Source organism: Pomacea canaliculata, linkage group LG3 (assembly GCF_003073045.1).
Source record: "Pomacea canaliculata isolate SZHN2017 linkage group LG3, ASM307304v1, whole genome shotgun sequence".
Classification (NCBI taxonomy): domain Eukaryota; kingdom Metazoa; phylum Mollusca; class Gastropoda; order Architaenioglossa; family Ampullariidae; genus Pomacea; species Pomacea canaliculata.
Window position 1 is genome coordinate 26,714,317 of NC_037592.1, and position 20,358 is coordinate 26,734,674.

A 20,358-nucleotide genomic window follows, 5' to 3' on the forward strand; every position below is an offset into this window, starting at 1 on the left:
GCTATCATTTTAAGCAACACTTTCTGCACATCCCCTTAATAACAGTGCTTTTTGGGTAATGGGTGGGTTGTTCAGTGTACATCTCTTTGACAAAGATCTGTAATGGGTGGGTTGTGCGATGCACTTTCAGTTGGAGCAGCAATATTTGGTTTATGCTGTTTCCAGGGGATTTGAGATTCTACTTGGAATCCATCCGCTTCATTTTTCCGCTACGCAGCAGACACACGTGTTGTAAGCAGCTGGACACAAGACAGCAAGTGACGAACAGAGCAAGAAAGTTGCTTTTTTTTTTTGCTTTTTTGTTCAGTGACAAGTTTAAGGATGACTCGGGGTTATGACATGATGCTTTACCTGACAAAGGGACAATTGTTTTTGTAATTTTTGCAAATGTGCAACGAGAAAATCACCCGATCGTGTGCGCAGTACCCTTTATTTTTATGAACAGCTGTCTCCCTGTCTCAGCCTCTCTCTCTCAACACCTACTAACAATGAAAAAATGTACACGAACCATGCATTACTTATTCACTAGTCAAAAATCCCTGTCAAATTAGACAACCCCAATCTTTGAAAATATTTGTTTGATTAATTTTTTTTCTTTAATGCTCTTGTTTTATAGTCAAGTAGTGTCCCGGTTTCCTTACTTCAGAGCTCGATATACGCTTAACTTTTTTTTTATTCCGTTACCCTTGTAAATAAAGATTTGTCATTTGTCAACCTCCCCCGCGAAGTGCCTACCTGTTAACCTGCATGTTTAGCATTCCCCTGGCTGTTGCTCACAGTTTGGCGACACTATAATGTCCGCAAGCTCTGTAAACACCTTGTGGCGGCACGGGTCACGGACCACAGGTAAAATAAATCCTTGCGCACACCCACGCAGTTTGCACACCCTCATCCCCAGGTTTTTATTCTAGCGTGACCAGAATGGGTACTATACATTTCCTGCGAATGTTGGACATAGCAACTAATGCCCGAAAGATCCCTGTCGTACAGGTCATTTGTGTTATCTCTAGCAAAGCAAAACAGTTGGAAAAATTCTTTGAAATGCAAAAGAGAATTATTTGTGTGTTCGTTCAAGCCATCGAAACAAGACTAGCCAACTCTCCGCTCATATGAACACTAAGAGGACGCAAGTGTATTGAGTTTCATTTTTAAGGCCATAATTTACCAAAATATACATAAATTAAAACAAAATACACCCCCTTAAAATAAAATTCTAAACAACATTCTATCCAGAAAAAAATGCGGCCAACCTTGGTACGTAGCGGGCAGCTAACCCTGTATAACAATATCAAGAAGCTAAGGTTGTCTCCCATTACGTGGTTTGTCTTATTGTTCCTTCAAATTCCTCTCATCGTCAAGCTCATTGTGTTCCCCATAGGAATGAGTTGTCTTGCCGAGGCATTCAGTTTTATTTGATATTATAGACTGAGTACAGAAAATTATGTTTTACTCAGCATCGGCGTTTTATGAAAGTATAATCAGCCCTCACTGGCGAACACAATCCTGGAAATCATCTTTAGCGACCACTGTTTAGGGTTATCACCATAAACAAATAAAATAACACAACACAAAATACAAACAGATAAAAAGCACACACAAGCACACGTGCGTTCGCGCGCGCGCATACAAGTGGAAATAAGAAAGGTGGTGTATGTGGTACGCGGATAGAGAGAAAGAGAGAGAGAAAGAAAAGAAGCATGCAAGCAGAGAAACAGTAAGACAAAGATCGATAAATAATAAGCAGACAGACAAACAGAGGTCTATCTTTTCTGACCAGCAACGCGGCTAACGGACCAGGACGAGCAGACAATCCCGAGATCCATGTACTCACTGCGGGGAATGCCTCGTTTCCAATTTCTTCACAATGTCGGCAACGTCAGGCAGCGACTGACTATATACACCACGATAGTCTTCACTGAGGTCTGAAGTTTGAACGTGAGTTTTTGAGACAATCTGGGATGAGAGCCATGCACAAAGTGTCCAGAATCTGCAGTCTAAAGCGCACGAGAATGCACCACACACAGAGAGAAACAAAGAGGAGGGAGAGAAAGAGGATGCGAATAAGCCTCCGCTTTTCCCCCCAAATTGGGAATATGCGTCGTTCAGGATGAAGTTTCAAGTATCCTCTTAGGTCATTTCCCGATCATTGTTAAATATATCCTGCAAAAATAACCTTCCGATTCCTGTTATCAGTCTCTGCTCTTGCCTCCAACGGCTCCTCCACCAGCTGCTCACCTAAACATGGGGTCACAGCGGCAGGTCAGAAAACACAAGTGGCAAGCAGTGTCTGAAAATTGTGTCCGTAGGGCAAGGACTCTTGTGTCATGTCCCCCCCTCCCACCAGTCCCACCCCCACCACCACAGCTTTGCTATTCTCTCGACAGATAACACAGATGACCGCGATAACAGGCCTGCACCCAGGTAACCAGGCTGGAGGGGGAGAGACTCGTCGTGAGATAGCAGGACTGCCTCAAGGCGCCTTCTTCAAGCCTGTCGCCGGCTGTGATAAAGAGTGACTATAAGGCTATAGTTTGCCTGCAGTCTGGTGTTCAGGGAACACGAAAGTCTTAATTACTCCACAGCGCATGGCAGGAGGAGATGAGGACAGTAAGATGCTATCTAGCTTCCTCAATGTTTCGATTAACCAGAACCACGCAGGAGGTCGATCATCATGAGCATCGACACACACGACACACACACACTTTTATACACAAAATGTACAAAGTTGCCAGTTAATGTATCTTACACAAAAATATAGGTAGTCGAGGGGAGAGGAGGTTGTTGTTGTACGCCAAGCCTGCAACTACAGCTACATCACGGCAAGGCCGTGCAAACAGATACTACATGAAGAAAAAAAATAGAGTGTCCGAGACCAGAGCTGAACCCAGGACAACAGGAGAATAAAGAGAAACAGAAATACCATTTAAAAGTGGAAACCTGACCACCCGACAAGATCAACATCAGATAGTGTAAAACTGACAAAAAAGGATCCCACAAAGTCCACCGCCTACACAGTTGATTATACCCGCGGGTGGATTGACTCTCTCGTTGTATGGAGATTTATTTCTCGCGATAACGTCTGCGCACGTTTGCCTGAAAACTGGGAAAGCAATATCGACGGTTATGTGACCTGTCGAGGGTCCACGACCTTTGTGGCCTCGAAGTGCACTCTGAACTCACTCTGAGTCCATGAGAGGAAACTGAACCCTAAACCTAACCTGACGTAACCATCTTAAAGCAATGCAAGAAAGTTGCAAACCAACCAACCAACCAACAACCAACCAAACCAAACAACCAACACCAACAAACCAACCAACCAAACAACCAACCAAACAAACAAACAAACAAACAAACAAACAAACAAACAAACGTGGGTCTAGAATGTCTCTGTCAACAACGACAGACATTTGAGGAGGTAAAATGAAAGTTATAAACATGCCTTAATAGTTTATGTCCTCAGTAGTATCACAAGAAATGCCTGCCTACCTGTTTGACGGAGACACGCACACAGCTTCAAGATCGTCTAGGGGTGATGCGTCTGAGGGCCCGAGAGCCGGTTAGTGGGTAAAGTTAGAAGATATGATTGGGCAGGATAAAAAAAAAAGTTAAGTCCAGTGTTACGCCAGCTGCGTTGACACACACCTCAGTCTTGACCTGCTAGTGGGGTCGGGTACACGGCAAGTGGAGAACACAACCTCGACTGCGAATCCAAGATGCTTGAGACAGGAAATCTCTATGTTGCGATGTTTTTATTGCCGCGATTAATCCCGCACAAACAAAACGGAACCACGTTTTCTTGCGCATGCGCGAGCGGTTGATATTTTGAGAGAGAGAGAGAGAGGGAGAGAGATCACGACATTAAAGGTCTGGTTGGGAGCAGATTATTTTTTCCAAGCAAAGCTCAGTACAAGATTCTATTTCATCAAATATGAATGAATACCCGCCTTCCACCCATATACCCTTCTATACACATAGACTACCAACATCACTATGCGCAGAAAGAGGTCAAATCGTGACGTCACGTCTGTAAACATTTGTGTTCCCGATCATAACGTTTTCATGCACAATCCTGACGTCACTGTTGTGGAACTCTTTCTGTGCATGAGGATGTTTGTAGGTGTGTACGTAGAGGTCGGAAGGCAGGTATTCACCCAGATTTGATGAAATAGAATCTTGTACTAATTCAAAAAATGCAACCCAATAGACCGTTAAAGGTGCTGTGACGGCCGAGTTGCTGCCCGTCGTAACCTTGACCCACAGTGCCTATAGATGCTGTCAGGAGCATACAGTTATTGGTCAGAAGGTATCTCAGGTTACGAACGAAAATGTGATTCGATTGATGATGAAGACTAGAGAGAAGGTGACTAGTTACAACATCACGTGATTTTCTTTTATTCTAGTGCACTGGATTTTTTCTCTCATCTGGTATAACGTTTTAAATACCGGGAAACAACTTTTTCATTGTCCTGACATTCCCATTATGAATTTCCCTCTCCTTTTTCTAGCAAGAGGGAAACTTTGTGTTGTTGTTACTAGGCAGATTACTATCTAGTTTTTGTATTTTCTTCGGAAGGTTCTCAACCTGCAATAAGGATAAAAGGCACGGCATGAATGATTCGCAAACTCCTCCTAGTGCTTATTATCGTGATTTATTACCTGAGGAAATTACATTGAAAATGGCAGGAGTCGTAACTCAATAAAAATAACGAGCGGGAAGCTGAATAATGGACGGTCACCTGAACTACCTCGAGTCTTCACAGTTCGGTTCCTGCACATATTCTGCAGCTTGTCATCGCGTGAGTGGATTTCACTGCCATGATTAGCTACCGTTACGATGGGCTGTAAATATCATGAGCTACAGAACTTAATTCGAATGTTATAGCAGTTTGTCCCCCGTGAAAACGTCTCTGTGCTCAATGATCTGTTGGTCCAGTTCATACACAGACATTCTACACACATGGTATTCCTGGGAAAATTACTCAGAGGAAAGAACTGAAAGGGAAGTAATTAATGTTTATAAGCGCGTGTCCTTTCGGTTTAAATCACAATCAAAATGTTATAACTCCCTGCCACTAACTATACCATAAATTGTGGGGACGTTCTGGAACAAAGGCACCTCCTGAATTAAGCAAATTAAAATAAAATAAAGAGTTATTAAGGACAGATGTGTAATCTAACAATGTTCTGAAGCAATATGCCTTAACAGTAGAGTTCTATCTGTCTCTCTACAGACAAAAACAACAACAACAACAAAAAAAAAAAAACAAAACAAAAACAAAAACAAAAAAACAAAACAAAACAAAACAAAAGAAAAAAACAAAACAAAACTGTCATAATGCATTTAGAATCAACAAAGAAATAAAACAACCTGCAGCTCGTATGGCCATGAACTCGTCTGTGTACCAGTCCATCCGTCATTTCACCGTCCTGCTGCCAGCAGATGCCTTCGCAGCCATGCGTGTGAGTTTAGTCACGCTTCGATGCCTTTCTGTGTGATATTCAAAACGGCGAATAGGCTGCTGGTGGTGCTGCTAGAGTCTAGTTGTTTCCAGAGTCTAGTTGTTGCCAACTTCTTTGCTGCTCTAAGACACGCGATGTTTGTGTGTATGTCTCGCCTTCGCTAGCATGTACAGTATACTTGAGAGGAGACGACCACGCAGTACAGTTTTTTTTCTCCCAAGAACCGTTACAGTTTTGCATTTTACCAGATGGCGCTGAGCGAACATTCACTTTAAAAGATGGCATAGCGTGGAGCACTCCGCGTCTGCAAAGCATCCAATGTCGTAAAACGTCCGGAGGTCTTTTTACCGCCTGCCCGCTCTCTGTAGCTTCCATCCGGTAATTATTTCAGCCGATCGGATTCCTTGACATTGGCCGCATTAATCTGCCGATGTCGTGAGGAGGAGGACAGCCAGGGAAGGGATGGGGAGGTGTAGAAGCTACACAAGCCGTTTAGGAAATTCACATAGCATCAGCTGATTCATCCATCCCTCCTTTTCTTCATCAGGAAGAGTGGGTGGGTTGGTGACGGAGGCATGAGAAAGCGCAGAAAGCTGCCTCACAGAACACAAGACTAGATTTGCGCATGTCAAAACATCTCGACCTTCTCGCCTGTCGTGAGATAACTAGGAATGGGGCTATAGCGTTGGTGCCACACTTCCACCTCTCGAGTCGAGCGAACACGCGGTTAAACGGAAGCACACAGGACGAGAACGGGTAGCCGGGTAGCATTACATCGTGAAACAGCTGTCGTCCAATGGTGGCGCTGGGGAGGGACAGGGGCCGGAAGGTCCAGTTATCATCCAAAGAGATCGTCCATAGCCTGAAAACCGTGGACGTCCGCTGGATGTTTGTGGCCCATAATTTCAAGGCTGCGGTGTACCTAATGTGGGACAATCTAAAATTCCTTAGATAAAATGCCGAAAACAACAAACGAACTATCATAAACAACCTCCCAAAAATTATCTGCAATTTCGTCAATGTCCCTTGGCTTATGAATCTCAAAAACAAGCTTGGCCGTGGAGAGCGGACATAAACAGCTGCAACGAAAGAATGGCACCAACATCATTCATTCATTCATTATTCGTCCCTTGACTAGTACCGGTGTTACGGGAGGGGGACCTTAGGCATGTGCAAATTGTGCACCTGCACATGGCCGCGAAATTCCAGGGACTGCCACGCCAATACACATTGAATATAAAATAGAAAGAGAAAATAATGACACAGCTGACGGCAATGTGAACATTGCGTTTCTTGTTAATTAGTACTTTGTATTTACTTATGCTGCTAGAGTCGGTGCAGTTTATGTTCCTGGTGTTCTACGAGTGTGGAGGCCATGCTTCGTAAAAAGACATCAATTTTATGTTTTCTTTAAGAGATCCTCAGCCACTTGTTCTCGAATTCCTGAATTCTTTTCTCCGAATCCGCAAGCAAAGTCAAAGTTTCACATCATAAAACAAGATGGGGACTATAAGGGACTCGTGCACATTGTAGTATGTGGTCAACCTGATGTTATGTCTGCACCAGACTCTGTCCAGCTTAGCCTTTGCCGTTGTTGTTGTTGTTGTGCTCCTGATGCCGATATCTGTCGTTGAGTGGCCGTCCTAGGAGAGGGTGCTTCCTATTTTGCTTACTTTCTTCGAGCCGTACTTCTACTCATGTAGATTATGCTTTGCCGTTGACTTTACTTTCGTCGGTGCTGGGCTCCACTCCATATATACGTTCGAACTGTCCGTCAGTCTGTTGGTAAGGTCTTGCAAGTTCTCTCTTAGTGCCTGATCGATGCCATCTGTCTGTAGACAGGCTTCCAACAATAGAAATGGAAGTGTGATGGTCGTTGACGGTTTCACACATGACGTTTTCACGAAAATTATTGAACAGAACAGGTGAGAGGAACACCCTAAAGTAGACTTACAGTTCTGAGAGTCTCACAGGCATTAATACTGCGATCGAAGAGACTAACGAGAACCTATATTAGATTCTAGACACTCAGATGACATTACCTAGGTTTATTTCTAGCCCTCGTCTACAACGCTCGTAATTTTGGCATATCAAAACCACGGGTTGGCAGGTCAAACATGAAACCCAATAACTCGCTAGGGAGAAACAAAAATCCAACAAAAATAGCAAAACACCACAACCTTTCTCTTAAAAATATTCTTAAAAATTCTAAAAATTATTTGTACCATTTTCCATCGAAAAAAAACTGTTCCAGGGATAGAAACGACTTTAAAGTCCGTCCTACCTGTCAGCAGCCTGCCAGTCCCTTCCAAGAGACAGGTACTGTCCGCAATCCAAGCGTGCACAAATCAAGTGGCACCTGTCCGTAACAGGTAAAGTACGGGTGGTTACACACTGACGACCGCGTAATCCTTTCCTGTAATCAGCATTCAGAACTGAGTCCCGTCCTGCTCCAGGAGTGAAGGTAAAAAAAAAAAATGTCTCGAGAGGGACTCCAGATGCGACCGGCCTTAACCAACTCCCTCTCTAATGAAAACAGTCCCGTTGTTTTCTCAGCCATTGGAAACAAAATGTAGCCGGGCATGCATCTCTGGGAACAGCGCGCAGACGATGGTCTGTCCTCCCTGACGCTCGCTATTTCTTTCCATCAGCCTCCGCTTCCATGCGCATGCGTCAGTGAAGGAGAGGCACGCGATGCCCGTGCAGTCTCGCTCCACGCATGTGTCTCTGTCTCCCGCTCCCTATCTCTGCCTCTCTCTCTCTCCGCTAGCAGTTCAATGCCAGTTGATCTGTCAGTCTTCTTTCTCCCTCCGTCACTTCTGCACGAGCTCGTCGCGAGTTATTTTAATAAACCGATGAAGATGGTTGCTGTTAACAACGCGAATTATTATCTCTGACGTTTGTTCGTTTCGTACGCGTTTTCGTTGAAAGCAGAGAAGTTGGTGCTCGTTTAACAAGGTGAAAACATCTACACGCCAGGTGAGCATTCGATAACCATGCTGACGACTGATGGGGACAGAGAAACAGCTGTCGGGTGGGTTGGAGTGGATGCGCGATGGATTTGGGGATTTCTATTTATTCATCCCACGTTATCATGGAGTTTGTTCAAGACAAGCCCCAGATCGAACCGCCGCCTGAGGTTTTGCGCCGACGTCAGCACCTCTCGCACCACTGTTATCTTCCAGACGTCAGTCAAGAGCTGGAGGTCGATGAGCTCTACCGCAGCAAACCCAGAAAATGTCGGATCGAAGGGGACAAGCGGCACAGCTTTCGTCTGTCGGCAAAGATCCGAAGCTGTAACGACGGGTAAGCATGGAAACCCTCCCCCAGACATTGTTACTACATACCTGGACATAAATCCTTTATATGGATGTTAACGTGGATCTTTACCTAGATGTTCCAGGTCTGCAATGCCAGGTAGCAACAGAAAGAATTGAAGATTGACACAAGATTTTTTTGTTTACACTGTCCCACCCAGCCGTCAACGCACGCTCTTTCTCTAGTTTTCTTTCTCTCTCTCTCTCACACACGGACGGAAAGTAAGCTACAGGTGCACAAAGCTCACTACCGTCGCAGGTGGAAAGGTACTGCGCAGGTTGCAATACACTCTGGACATTAAGAAGTACAAGAATTTCACTTTCTCATACTTTCTGCACTGAATCCACACGAGCTGGAAGAAATAGCGAAAAAAATCAACCCGGGTGGATGTTTATAACAAAACCTTTAGTTTTTTTTTTGTTTTACTGTCTTCATCAAAGCAGCATAGCTAGTGAACCGACAGGCCTAGAGGGAAATAACAATGATAGATTATCAAAGAGAATTAAATTGAAAGAGAAAATGAAAATGGTAGATTAAAAGCTGGTTCATCGCAGTGACATGCAAGTAAATAAATACACTGGAGAGTATTTTCACCTCCCACACGTACACGTAATATCTGTACATCCTTGGAGATTTTAGCTTCATTTTATTAAAAGTTTTACTGCTATGAGTCACTTGCTTTATTAATATAGCAAAGGTAGAGTGCATGTGTGTGTGTGTGAGTGATGATGATTGCAACAAAGTTTTGAAGATTACTCCTTTGAATACAGGAGAACTGTAGACCTCTATTTCGCTCTGAAATTTTTATTTTTTTTATTTTACTGTGTATTTTACTTCTATTGGGACCCCAAATTAAAATAAACAACCAAAATCTACTATGCAGAGGAAACTTCGACTATCACTTCATGTTAGAAGGCATGATAGAAAAACAGAGAGCCGCAGCGGTCCGTAGCTTCCTAACTCCTCTTCGCTAAAAGTGGGCGGCGTGCCCCGCTGCTCTTTGATCCGGTCTGCGAGCACATTGAGCACAGACAGCCTGTCAAGTGAAGGACATCATCCGGGCAACACCGAGTGTCCTTAATACTTTATTACAAAATGGAAGGATTCTAAATAACCAGAAGCGAGGCAGCTGTCCCTCGAGGGCATAAAATTACACTGTGTGTATTAGATGTCAGCGCGAGTGCTAATCTATGGCAAGGCTTTTGCATCGGGATAATATTGTGTGCATGATGGCATTTTTTGTGCGTGGACCTAAGAAAAATGACCACTTACAAATGACTAGTTTATTCGAAAAATACATTTATTCTTGTATTTTGGTATGATCATAAAGTATTCATACTTAATTATTGTTTATACCAAACAGTATCAGATTCCTTTCTGCAATTTTTGAGAGAAATTTATCCCGTTTTAGTATTTATTTGCCGTACTTTCAAGAGGGAAAGCAAACATCGTTATTAGACATTTAGAGCTAACATATATTTTTGTAGTAACGGTTTATCAGAATCAGACAGATTTGTGTCATGTATTAGACACTATCATAAATGATCATAGCTTCCAAAATAAAGATATTTGCAAAATTGCGGCTTATAATCTGCAATAAGAAAATAAAGAATCTACTGCATTTACCAGGCAACAGGGGCAGGCAGGTCGGGGGCAGCAAGGGGACTCAGCTCTCCGCACTATCACGTGGTCAGCCATTGCTCGATCGCTTTTCACAGTTTACACCATCAACTTCATTCGCTGTGTGGGGTCGTCGTCGTCGTCTTGCAGGCTTGAGAATGTGACGCAGATGATGATTCACACCAAAAACTCGAGATCATCAATAAATTAAACTGTGTGAATCTCGTGACAGATGATTCGCCACGACACTTAATAACAGCATGTCTTGAAAGCACGTGTGTGAATCACGTAGGAAGGGTCAGACTTTGTGCGAGACTTGCAACATCTTCTCTGTTAACAATTTCAGCTTCTCTCGTCATGCCGCCAGACTCAGCAAAACATCGGAAGTGACGTCAGTGTGAGAGCACATCAGGCTAGTTTTATCATTTCAAGAGAAGGTTGTACATATGAGCTCAGAACGATCTTTAAACGGTTCTGTTTTGTTTGTTTGCTGATTTCTGCAGCTAGAGAGTTATTAAAGCTTGTAGAGGTTTCCGTTTCCTAACGTCTTGATACTCTACTACGTGACAGTAGGTTACGTCGTGTACTACGTCACCATCTACGTTACTGCCCCACAGTACAATCCATCTTGTGCTGATCACTCCAGTTTTTGAAACCGCATCGTAAAAATCACTAAAAATGGCTTACTGAAGTGTTCCTCAAATCAGTCCCATGGGAAACCGATGAACTAACATCACATTTGACTGATTATAAAAGGTGATAGCCGCTGATGTTGTTTAAAGAACATGTGGAGTACTAACTCAATATCTAACTCTATGTAATTAATTGGATCGTAATTTTTCGTGCCGCAATTTCTAGTTTTGTCCAACACGAGTCACGGTAATGAAGAAATTTTTTTTTTTGTCAGATCCGATCAACGGGAACGTGTCCTATCACACAGTTACGTACAGGTCACAGTTGAAGGATTCGGAATATATGTTGTAGGTAAAAGTCTGACAGCTTCTTAGAAAACAAAACTTGAAAGAAACTGATTGATGGTCGTTAGCCCTTTATGGTATTATGAAGTGATAACAATTAAGTCCTGAGAGAAAGCGAGACATAGCTTCTGAAGAATTGATATCGCTGAAAACAACATTTGTTTATAAGCTCGATAAAGTCAAATCCGGAATCCGCGTCACACGTCGTTACACCCTATCAACATTAGGACCACATTCCTCCCATCACAGGAATCCCCATCACACTGTGTCACACCAGACCTCACACATCACATTAGCGTGACTCCTGTGCCCAGCACCACACCACCTCACGTCAGAGAAATGTTGTCAGTGAAAGGAGTTTCAAACCGTGTCAAAGCAGTCAACCCAAGCCTCCATGTGCAGCCACACAAGCAGGTCACCCCACTGACTTCGTCATGCAGGAGGCTCCGTCCACGCCCTGGGCCAGGGTTGGGGTTAAACAGCGACACCCACCTGTTTACCTGCACCCGGGGCTCCTGTTCCGCTGCTCTGCACTCTGCCAGCTCGTCTTTATTCTCATCCACTTAGTCCCTGCAGCTGTTATTTTATCGTCCCCTCCCTTCTCCCCCAGCATCCCTAGTGCACGTTGCCAGACGTTAACATTTAAATTAGCACCGGGACACACACACATACAGTATTCAGGTAAAATACATCAATATTCTGGAATGTTTCAATGTGTTATAAATATGAGAGGTATGGAAAAAATACAACAATAAATGCAAACATCCGACCCGGGTTGTATTAGTCACCCATCTGTGGGTAGGCTTAGGTAAGTCACGTGGTGATAAGTGAATACAACAGTGAGGTACAGGTGACGCAGCAGCGAGACAGACGATGGTGAAGCACGTCACACAGTCCAACAGAAAGCACAGGTACACAGCGAGAGCCACTAACACACCAGGCAAAAAACTTGGTGGGACTTCAGTGCGACAGCAACAATAGAGGAACAAACACTGGGAGAATAGAAGATAGAATTATGTAGTCCACGTGAAGTAAAGGTGGTAAAGTTCGTTCCCTATCCTTTCGATTGTTTGGGGATTGTGGTGCTAGATACCCAGCTTTTGTGAGGGTGCCCGTCTCCTTTCTCCTCTCGCTGCCATACCTTACACACCTTTAATGGAATCAGGTACCCCATTCCTGTCGAATGGGGAGGGGATTATTCTGCCACACATGTATTCTCCGGGTTCAAGGGTCAGCTTTTCATCTACCTGGCTATCTGCAGAGTGAAGGGCCAAAAACTTCGTTGAATAAACGAAGGAGTCCGTGTAATTTCACTACTTAAACACAACACCCAACATAACTGTGAACATTTTGAATATAAAAAGACACGAAAATAGATGAGATTCAAAAATGTTAGTACTCTTTATAAGATTCTAAACACTTTTATTTTGCCTTGAAAATCCCTTTCAAGGGTACAACGTGGGCGCTGAGTAGATCAACGACTCTAAGCGATTAGCCAACATCAATAACTACAGTGATCATTAGAAGCAGCTGTTGTGTGTCTTTGTTTACTCTTTCTTCACGCTTGAACTGAAGCTAAATGAGGTTATACCATTCCTCCCTCTGTTCTCTGACACGCACACACAGAGTGTTGTGAGCATCTTGAGCCTCAGTTTCAGTTTACAACGGTGTCAGCAGTCACCCTGCACACCTGTCACAAGGTAAGAGCAGGTTTGAAATACCTGCTGTCAGGGTACAGATGCGAAACAGGTGAAAATATAGACGCGCTGCCGAAGGATCTGGAATGTTTAAAATATTTAAAAACATGAAAAAATGTAATGCTGTAGTGAGTGTAGTCTACATCTTGAGCAATGGGTCTGACGATGCTTGAGCAGTGCATAAATATTTGGCGTACAGCCGCTTGTTGATTATATTGCAAAAAATACACTCACAGACCTAGTCACATATGCACATGCACTCGCACACACACACACGCACATGATACATACACGCGCACTTGATGCACGCACACACACACCTACATGATGCACACACAAACGCATTTCCACCGGGGGCCATGACCAGCTGCAAGCGGATACATGGGGGATAAGGGAATTCCCCTGTCTGAGCACGCGAGCGGAGGAGTTTAGCCACGTTCAGGTCACTAGCACCCACGGCTCGCCCGTCTCGGCCTACTTTTGTTATTAAAAAGAAAAAATCAAGTAAACAGAAGTATACGTGGCGCGCTGGCAATGGCCGTTCAGTTACGTCACCACGTTGCCTGACGACAGGCCACCCCGCCACCCCGCCACCCGCTTTGTTGTGTAGCTATTATTTTGTCCAGCTTTGTCACAGTCGGAGGGTTTGTAATCAAGGGAAAGCAGACGACTCGAACTCAGGTAAGAAAGTTTCGACCATCATGTTTCAAAATACGTTAGCCTGCGTTGATATCGGGATGGGTGGGCGAGCGTGCGAGGAGGGGATGATGGGTGGGAGAAAAATCTGAGTGACTGAAGGATGGATTTTAAGTGCACGTCAGCGGGTGTGCAGATGCTAAGTATAGCTTCAGGCAACGTGAAGTTGTCGATAGCGATAAAAACCGTCGTCGAGGTTTGGTAATGGTGGTAGATGTAATGTCGATGTTCCTGGTGGTGGTGTTTATCGCAGCACACTCAGGTGTGTGAAGGACTAACCGTTAACGAGTGTGTACAATATTGCAGCACAAGATTAGTGGGGTGGGAGGTTAAGGTTGCAGATTTTCTGGTGTGTGTTTATGTGTTCGCGCATGCTGATCCGTGTCTGTGAATGAGTACCGTGTGTTAGGTAGGCGCACATATAACGATATCTACACATCTACGACATGTGCAGGGTGCAAACCACCTGTTAGCTAACAACACCAAAAGTCCCGGGTAAGTAAAAATAGAGACAGCTCAGAGTTTCGTCACGCGCGGTGCACACGTTCCGCTGGTGAACAGAACCACGCGACAATCACGTCGTCATCACGGGTCGCAACAACGAAACTGCGGTTACATAGAAATCCTACCTGCTGCACAGGTATTCGAGCTTCCCAGTAACAATGCGAGCACTTTCTTGAGGTACTTAATCCACGTATGTGTAATCTTTCCCTTCTCCTCCCCGACCTCACTCCATACAAGAGGTCAGTAAGTAAAGTTACTAAAGTCTAGTTACTTTTCTTGAACTGTTTTCATGGAATCAGTAAGCCTTAAAGACTAATTGCATAACTTGTTTCTTTAAGTAAATATTGTCGAAATAACTTCCACACAACAACGTGGAAGCACTTTAGGGGACTCAACACTGTGTTGTGGTTGTGGTTGTAGTATTTGTTTTGTCGAGTTAGCAAAGTTCTCTCGAGCTGAAGAAGATAATCACTTCAGTTTTGATCCTTACTGCATGACTTATTTTAAAATCTGCTTGGGATTAAAGGTTTCTTATTACAACCTCCATCGAACACACAAAGCAATGCAACTGCAAGTCCGTAAGTACGTAACCCTGCCTCCCCTAAAAAAACAAAACAAAAAAACCCCCCAAAAACTAATAAAAATAAATAAAATAAAAAGTCAGAAGTTTAAGAAGGGATAAGTAGCGACCTAATCTATGTTGTGGCACCTCATGATATAAACAAGTTTGCAGTGTCATTTATTTTATATCAACGTAACGCTTGATGTCGCAATCAATGATTTACGATCAACAACAGCAACACAAACAACATGGAGGTCACCGAGGTGGTTGGAACACTGCCCATGGCTGTGTCTGGGTGTGAATGTACGCATGTATGTGGCCACACTTCGATCACAGGAGGTCGACATCACAAAGGTCGAGGTTGTACGTTGAAAAGACTTCAGCCAGTGGGAAAGCTGGGGTCATAGGTTAATTTTTAGCTGTAGCTTTGCACAAACGTGACGTCACGAATCTGTTTTGTTTTTCTTGCAAGTTTGAGACTTTTGCATCAGGTTATTTTCAACCACCGTTACAAACTTGTCTTGCTGATTAGGTTCCGACACTTGCGCTATGGCGTCCGAGAGAACAGAAGCTGCGGAGGGAGTCGAAGCCATCAAAAGAGACAACAACAATCGGTCAGCAGACGATCTATACATTCGTAAGTGTGATTTGCTGTAGCAGTCGCATCCACACACACACGTGACTTAACACGTCTCGCGCATCTCGTTTGAACAGAGTCGAGTTAACTCTGGGAGAGAAAATCCACCATAAACACACGAAAAATGACTGTTGTACATTATGGACTTCAAACAATCTTGAGAGATAATTTTACATATTATTTATACTGATGTCAATCCTGACGTTATAAAGAAACAAACTGCAATGTATGTTAATGGATAGAGAATTTAGTTTATTTTTAAATGCAGAATTCTTTCCCTAGAATAGCGGATGAGTAAAACATTTTTCAGACTGACCCGTGAGCGCTTCTGTTATTTAACAGCAAATGCTTGTATTTCCGTATGCCACGAGTGAAATGCAATGGGACAAATTTATTTTTATAATTTAAAAAATATTTTTAAAAAGGTAACGACCATGAACTGCAGGACTTTTGGAGAGCCATCCTACCGGCCTTTGTGAGAACAGTGGACCCTCGTGAATCTGGGCTCATGGACCAGCTCTTTGCCGAGGACATGCTGAGTGAGAGTGATGTCGAGTCTCTGTGCGGGAAGCACGTGGTCACACGGCGGGACCAGGCTCGCAAGCTTGCGGTGTCCCTCATGAAATACAGGTGGAACGAGTTCATGACGATGGTAGGTGCTTCTGTGACCTAGGTAAAGGAACTGTTACTGCACATTTCATCTATTTCTAATCTATCATTCCTCTTCTCAGAAGAAAACCTCAAAGGCACAGCTCTTTCCCTACCTTGTCTGACCTACCTTTTTTTTGTTTCAATGTCTACTTGCCTTGATTGTGACACTCCTCCCCAGCTGCTACAGCTGTTTGAATGTAGATGAGCTTTGCTAGGTTGATTAACTGGATAGAAGTGTATTGCACTAATGTATTTGTGCATATGCGTGCATGAACAAGCACGTGCGTGTACTCAATTCATGATGGCAATAGCAACAGCAATAATAATAACAATAATAATAATCAGCAAAGCATCACTAGCTTGTCCATAAGGCTGGAACATGGCGCTATATAATTAGCATTATAACTGATCTTAAAATTACAGCTTTGCTCTCAAAATAATTTCCAACCAACGTATCAAACTAACGAACAACCATGATGGCGTTTATCTGACACACGAGAGAGAGAAGACAGAGAGAGAGAGTGGGGAGAGAGAGGGAGAGAGAGGGGAGAGAGAGAGAGAAGGCAGGAGTTACAAAATACCTGACGAGATCCGCATTACTAACTAAAAATTCTTTATTGTTTGAACCTTGAACCGCAGGTTGCACCTGCTCTGTGCACCGCTAAATATACCCACATCATCCCCTGCAAATACTGGATCACCAACGACGACCAGCGTACAGAGATGACGTCATTAAGAGGTAACGGCATGACGACCACAGAGCTGTGCTTACGTCACATTATCAAACATCGCTTACGACCGGCTGCGCTGGCAGACATGTTGTTTCATCGCCACTATATGTCTTTCGAGGAATACAGGTAAGACTCAGTCACTTGAAGAAAGGAGCCCAGGTAAACGGACATTAATGTAAAAGCATTTTGAAATTAATACATAACAGAAAGTCGTTAGTCTCTGACAGCGAGGCTTACTCTTTGAGAGAGCAGAAAATATAAAATGATTTGTCAGCATGGAAAACACTATTTTCCTTTATTTATTTTTTTCTTCCCGTAGGATGTTTATTTCAGAAGAAACAAGCAGCAATTCAGACAAATGGACAAAGATTTTCTCGACACTAAGCAAACCCCCGTCGCCGCAAGCTGCGAAGGAGACAGAGAGCGATCTGAGACAACGACTTTCTCGACATATAAACGTTCCCGACAGTTTGTCGGACATCCTACTGCGTGGCCTTCCGTGTTGCTGCAAAGAACGTTCTCGTGAGAACTCACGTGGCAAGGTCTGACATTTCAAATGATGGCTGAATGAGACCTAGCTAGACGACATGGACTGGATTTTAATCCAGAACATTAATATTTTAGAAATATGATGCTTAATGAGGGGTTGCTTGTAAAATCTGGGAAATGGCTTGCTGTGGTTTTCTTGGTCTGATTGATGTATCTAATGTTTGTTTTCAGAGAGTATTGAAAACATTGTTTCATTGGTGGCAAATGTAAAACAAAAATTAAATCAAGTATGGTCTTAAATTAAAATTTAAAAATGTATTAAAAAAATGTATGGGCATTATTTAATATGGATAAGCGCTGTACGAGCGCGTGCAACCAACCGTTTCTTTGCTGTTGTTGTCTGACACAAGTTGTGTGTGTCCAACAGGATTTTCTCGAAAAGCTGAAGAAGAGAATATCTCAGCAAATATCTCCTTGCAGCACGTTGTCCGGGTCAGACAGGGAGTCAGTGACATCTTACAGCCCAAGTTCCACTCTAAGAGATGTCAGTGACATCATCTCCGACTGCGACTCCGACAAAACGTTGGTGCCACCAAAAGCTTTGCAGACCTCCGAACCTTCCACGTCCACCAGCTGCTTGCTCCCAGTCGCCACCAGTGTCTCCAAACTGTTCTCGAAGGCGCAGCAGCTGCTAAGGCGGTGGATGCTATTCTTGCGACAGTTCCACCTCTCGTACAACAGTTGACAGTGTCTCCCGTGGACTGTACACATTTAGAGAGATGGCGGTCACGTTTACCATACTGCAATGACAGTTTGGAAGAAAACGATACAGGTATGACAGCGATCCCGACAGGTAACCATACCCGGCCTTTAATGGAGAGAAACGTACACAATACCGAAGAAGATTTCAAAATAGAAAACGAGACTGGAATAACAAGGACTGAAAACTTTGGTAATCAGCTAGACCTGCGAGGTTCAGCTGCTGTGTCATTTTATAATTCTCCTGTCACTGTGACATACATTAGTCTTCCTGCCATCGGGTGTTCTGACACTGCTGTCGGTGACGTGTCATCCACCGGAGCGAACCGACTGCCGAACACCTCCACTACTGTTTCCCTCGGTAGCAATGTTGGTCCGTTGCACGAAAATCCCACCGGTTTCTTTTGTACCAACTCTTCCAACCAACCACAGATGACTTCTACCGGCCTCAGCGGTAACATTGTCATCCCTCTACACGGCAGTCCCTCTGACTTGTCCAGTGCCAACCCGCCAAACCAAACGCACATTACTTCCATCGACTTCCGTAGCGGTAACACTGTTACCCCGTTACATCACTCATGTGTCATCAGTTCAGCCAACAGACAGCAGGTTACCTCCACTGGCTTACCTTTCAATGACACTGTCACCTCGATGCACAATAATCCCGATGATATGTCACGTGGGGAACTTCCCGATTTACAGAACTTTCATGAAAGTTTTGCAAAATTATTGGATTCTCTTCAATGGGGAAATCGAAAATGCCTCTTTATAATTACATGTGTTGTAGCAATTCTAATTCAGTTGTTCACAGCAGCGGTTCATTTTGTTTTTCTTGTCGGAAATTTGGCAGAGTCTGTGAAAATCACATTAGCTATATTTGGCGCTCTTGCTAGCCTAAGCCAATCTCTTACTATTGTTCTTTTTGTTGCTTTAATTATAGCGAATCTTCAGTTCCAAAACACCCTTCGACATCTCACTTTTGGCCATTCTGTACACAACAGGCATAACGGTTCTCAAAATCAGCCAGATGGTAGGTTGATAAACCAATCGACAACCTAGCTGTCCACATTGTTGAAGGCTTTAGAAAGAAAACAAAACTGCAAAAGTCCAAGCGAAGCCATGAGCTCTTTCTTTTGGCTCGAGCGCTAGACACAAAGAATCGTACCACCTTCCCACTGACAAGAAGGGCTAAAACATACGGGTATGACTACAGCTGTGTCAGGGCCACCCCTTATACCCCGTAAATTCACTGCTGACGTGTCATGTTATAGTAGCTTCAAGAGATTTTTTTCTTTCTGAATCAGAATTGTTTTATTCGTAGCAATAATTTAGAAAGGGGGATTTTCAAATGTGGCTGCATCCTGAAAACACTCGCTGCTGTACTTTATTGAAAAAATAAAGTGGTTGCTACTTTCAATCGTGAAGAGTAATTTTGAAGTAAATGAAGGTGACGAGAAAGCGAAAAGAAATGGTACTAACACTGACACAACAGAATTCGAATTTTTTGCTTACTCCATAAAATGTAGCAAGTAATTTCATCTTTTAGTCCATCTTAGAGGAAATTATATTAAAGAACAATGCTAAAACTTGTGTGTGTGTGTGTGTGTGTGTGTGTGTGTGTGTGTGTGTGTGTGTGTGTGTGTGTGTGTGTGTGTGTGTGTGTGTGTGTGTGTGTGTGTGTGTGTGTGTGTGTGTGTGTGTGTGTGTGTGTGCTATAGCTTTGTAACGTACACATCGCGATCAAATTTCACTTTGAATTTAAAGCGACAAAATCCACAATCTGTAGTACATCTCTCTCTCTCTCTGTTTATATCTGTACCCTAGTACACCAGGACGTGCATATGTGCACACAAGCACGCACACGTACATCTACACACAAGAACGCAATCAAAAATACACAGAACCGTCCGTTAGAACGATTAACATCATCGAACTGACTGTTGCAGTTTAAAATGGCGGTCGACACAATACAGAAATGCGGAGACAATGATGTGCAAAGAGCGCACAGCAGAATTATGCCAACCAACGTGTAGTTAACCCCCTCGTGGGACGCCAACAAGATTGCAAGATCCCCCTTGGGGAGCAAGTCAGTCCACGTGTTCCAGGACAAGCAGCTGTATTTACATATGACTTCACATATTTACATATTACTGTATTTACATATGACTTTCATGACGGTTTCCTGCAATATTTTAACACATTTATCCTTCCCTTCTCCGTTCTCTCCGTCTCTCCCTTTCTTCGTGTCTTTCTGCTC

At 43.5% G+C, this 20,358-nt stretch overlaps 2 protein-coding genes across 2 annotated transcripts in view; one reads left to right on the forward strand and one right to left on the reverse strand.

The window, feature by feature from the left end:
- Positions 1-20,358, reverse strand: part of LOC112560873 (inverted formin-2-like) — a 64,090-nt gene that overhangs the window by 30,711 nt on the left and 13,021 nt on the right.
- On the forward strand, positions 13,543-19,518 carry LOC112560869. The gene is made up of 6 exons (XM_025232970.1): positions 13,543-13,753; positions 15,367-15,471; positions 15,897-16,123; positions 16,762-16,979; positions 17,173-17,395; positions 17,770-19,518. Exons 2-6 carry the CDS (start codon positions 15,384-15,386, stop codon positions 18,085-18,087), a joined length of 1,074 nt encoding a protein of 357 aa, XP_025088755.1. The 5' UTR covers positions 13,543-13,753; positions 15,367-15,383; the 3' UTR covers positions 18,088-19,518.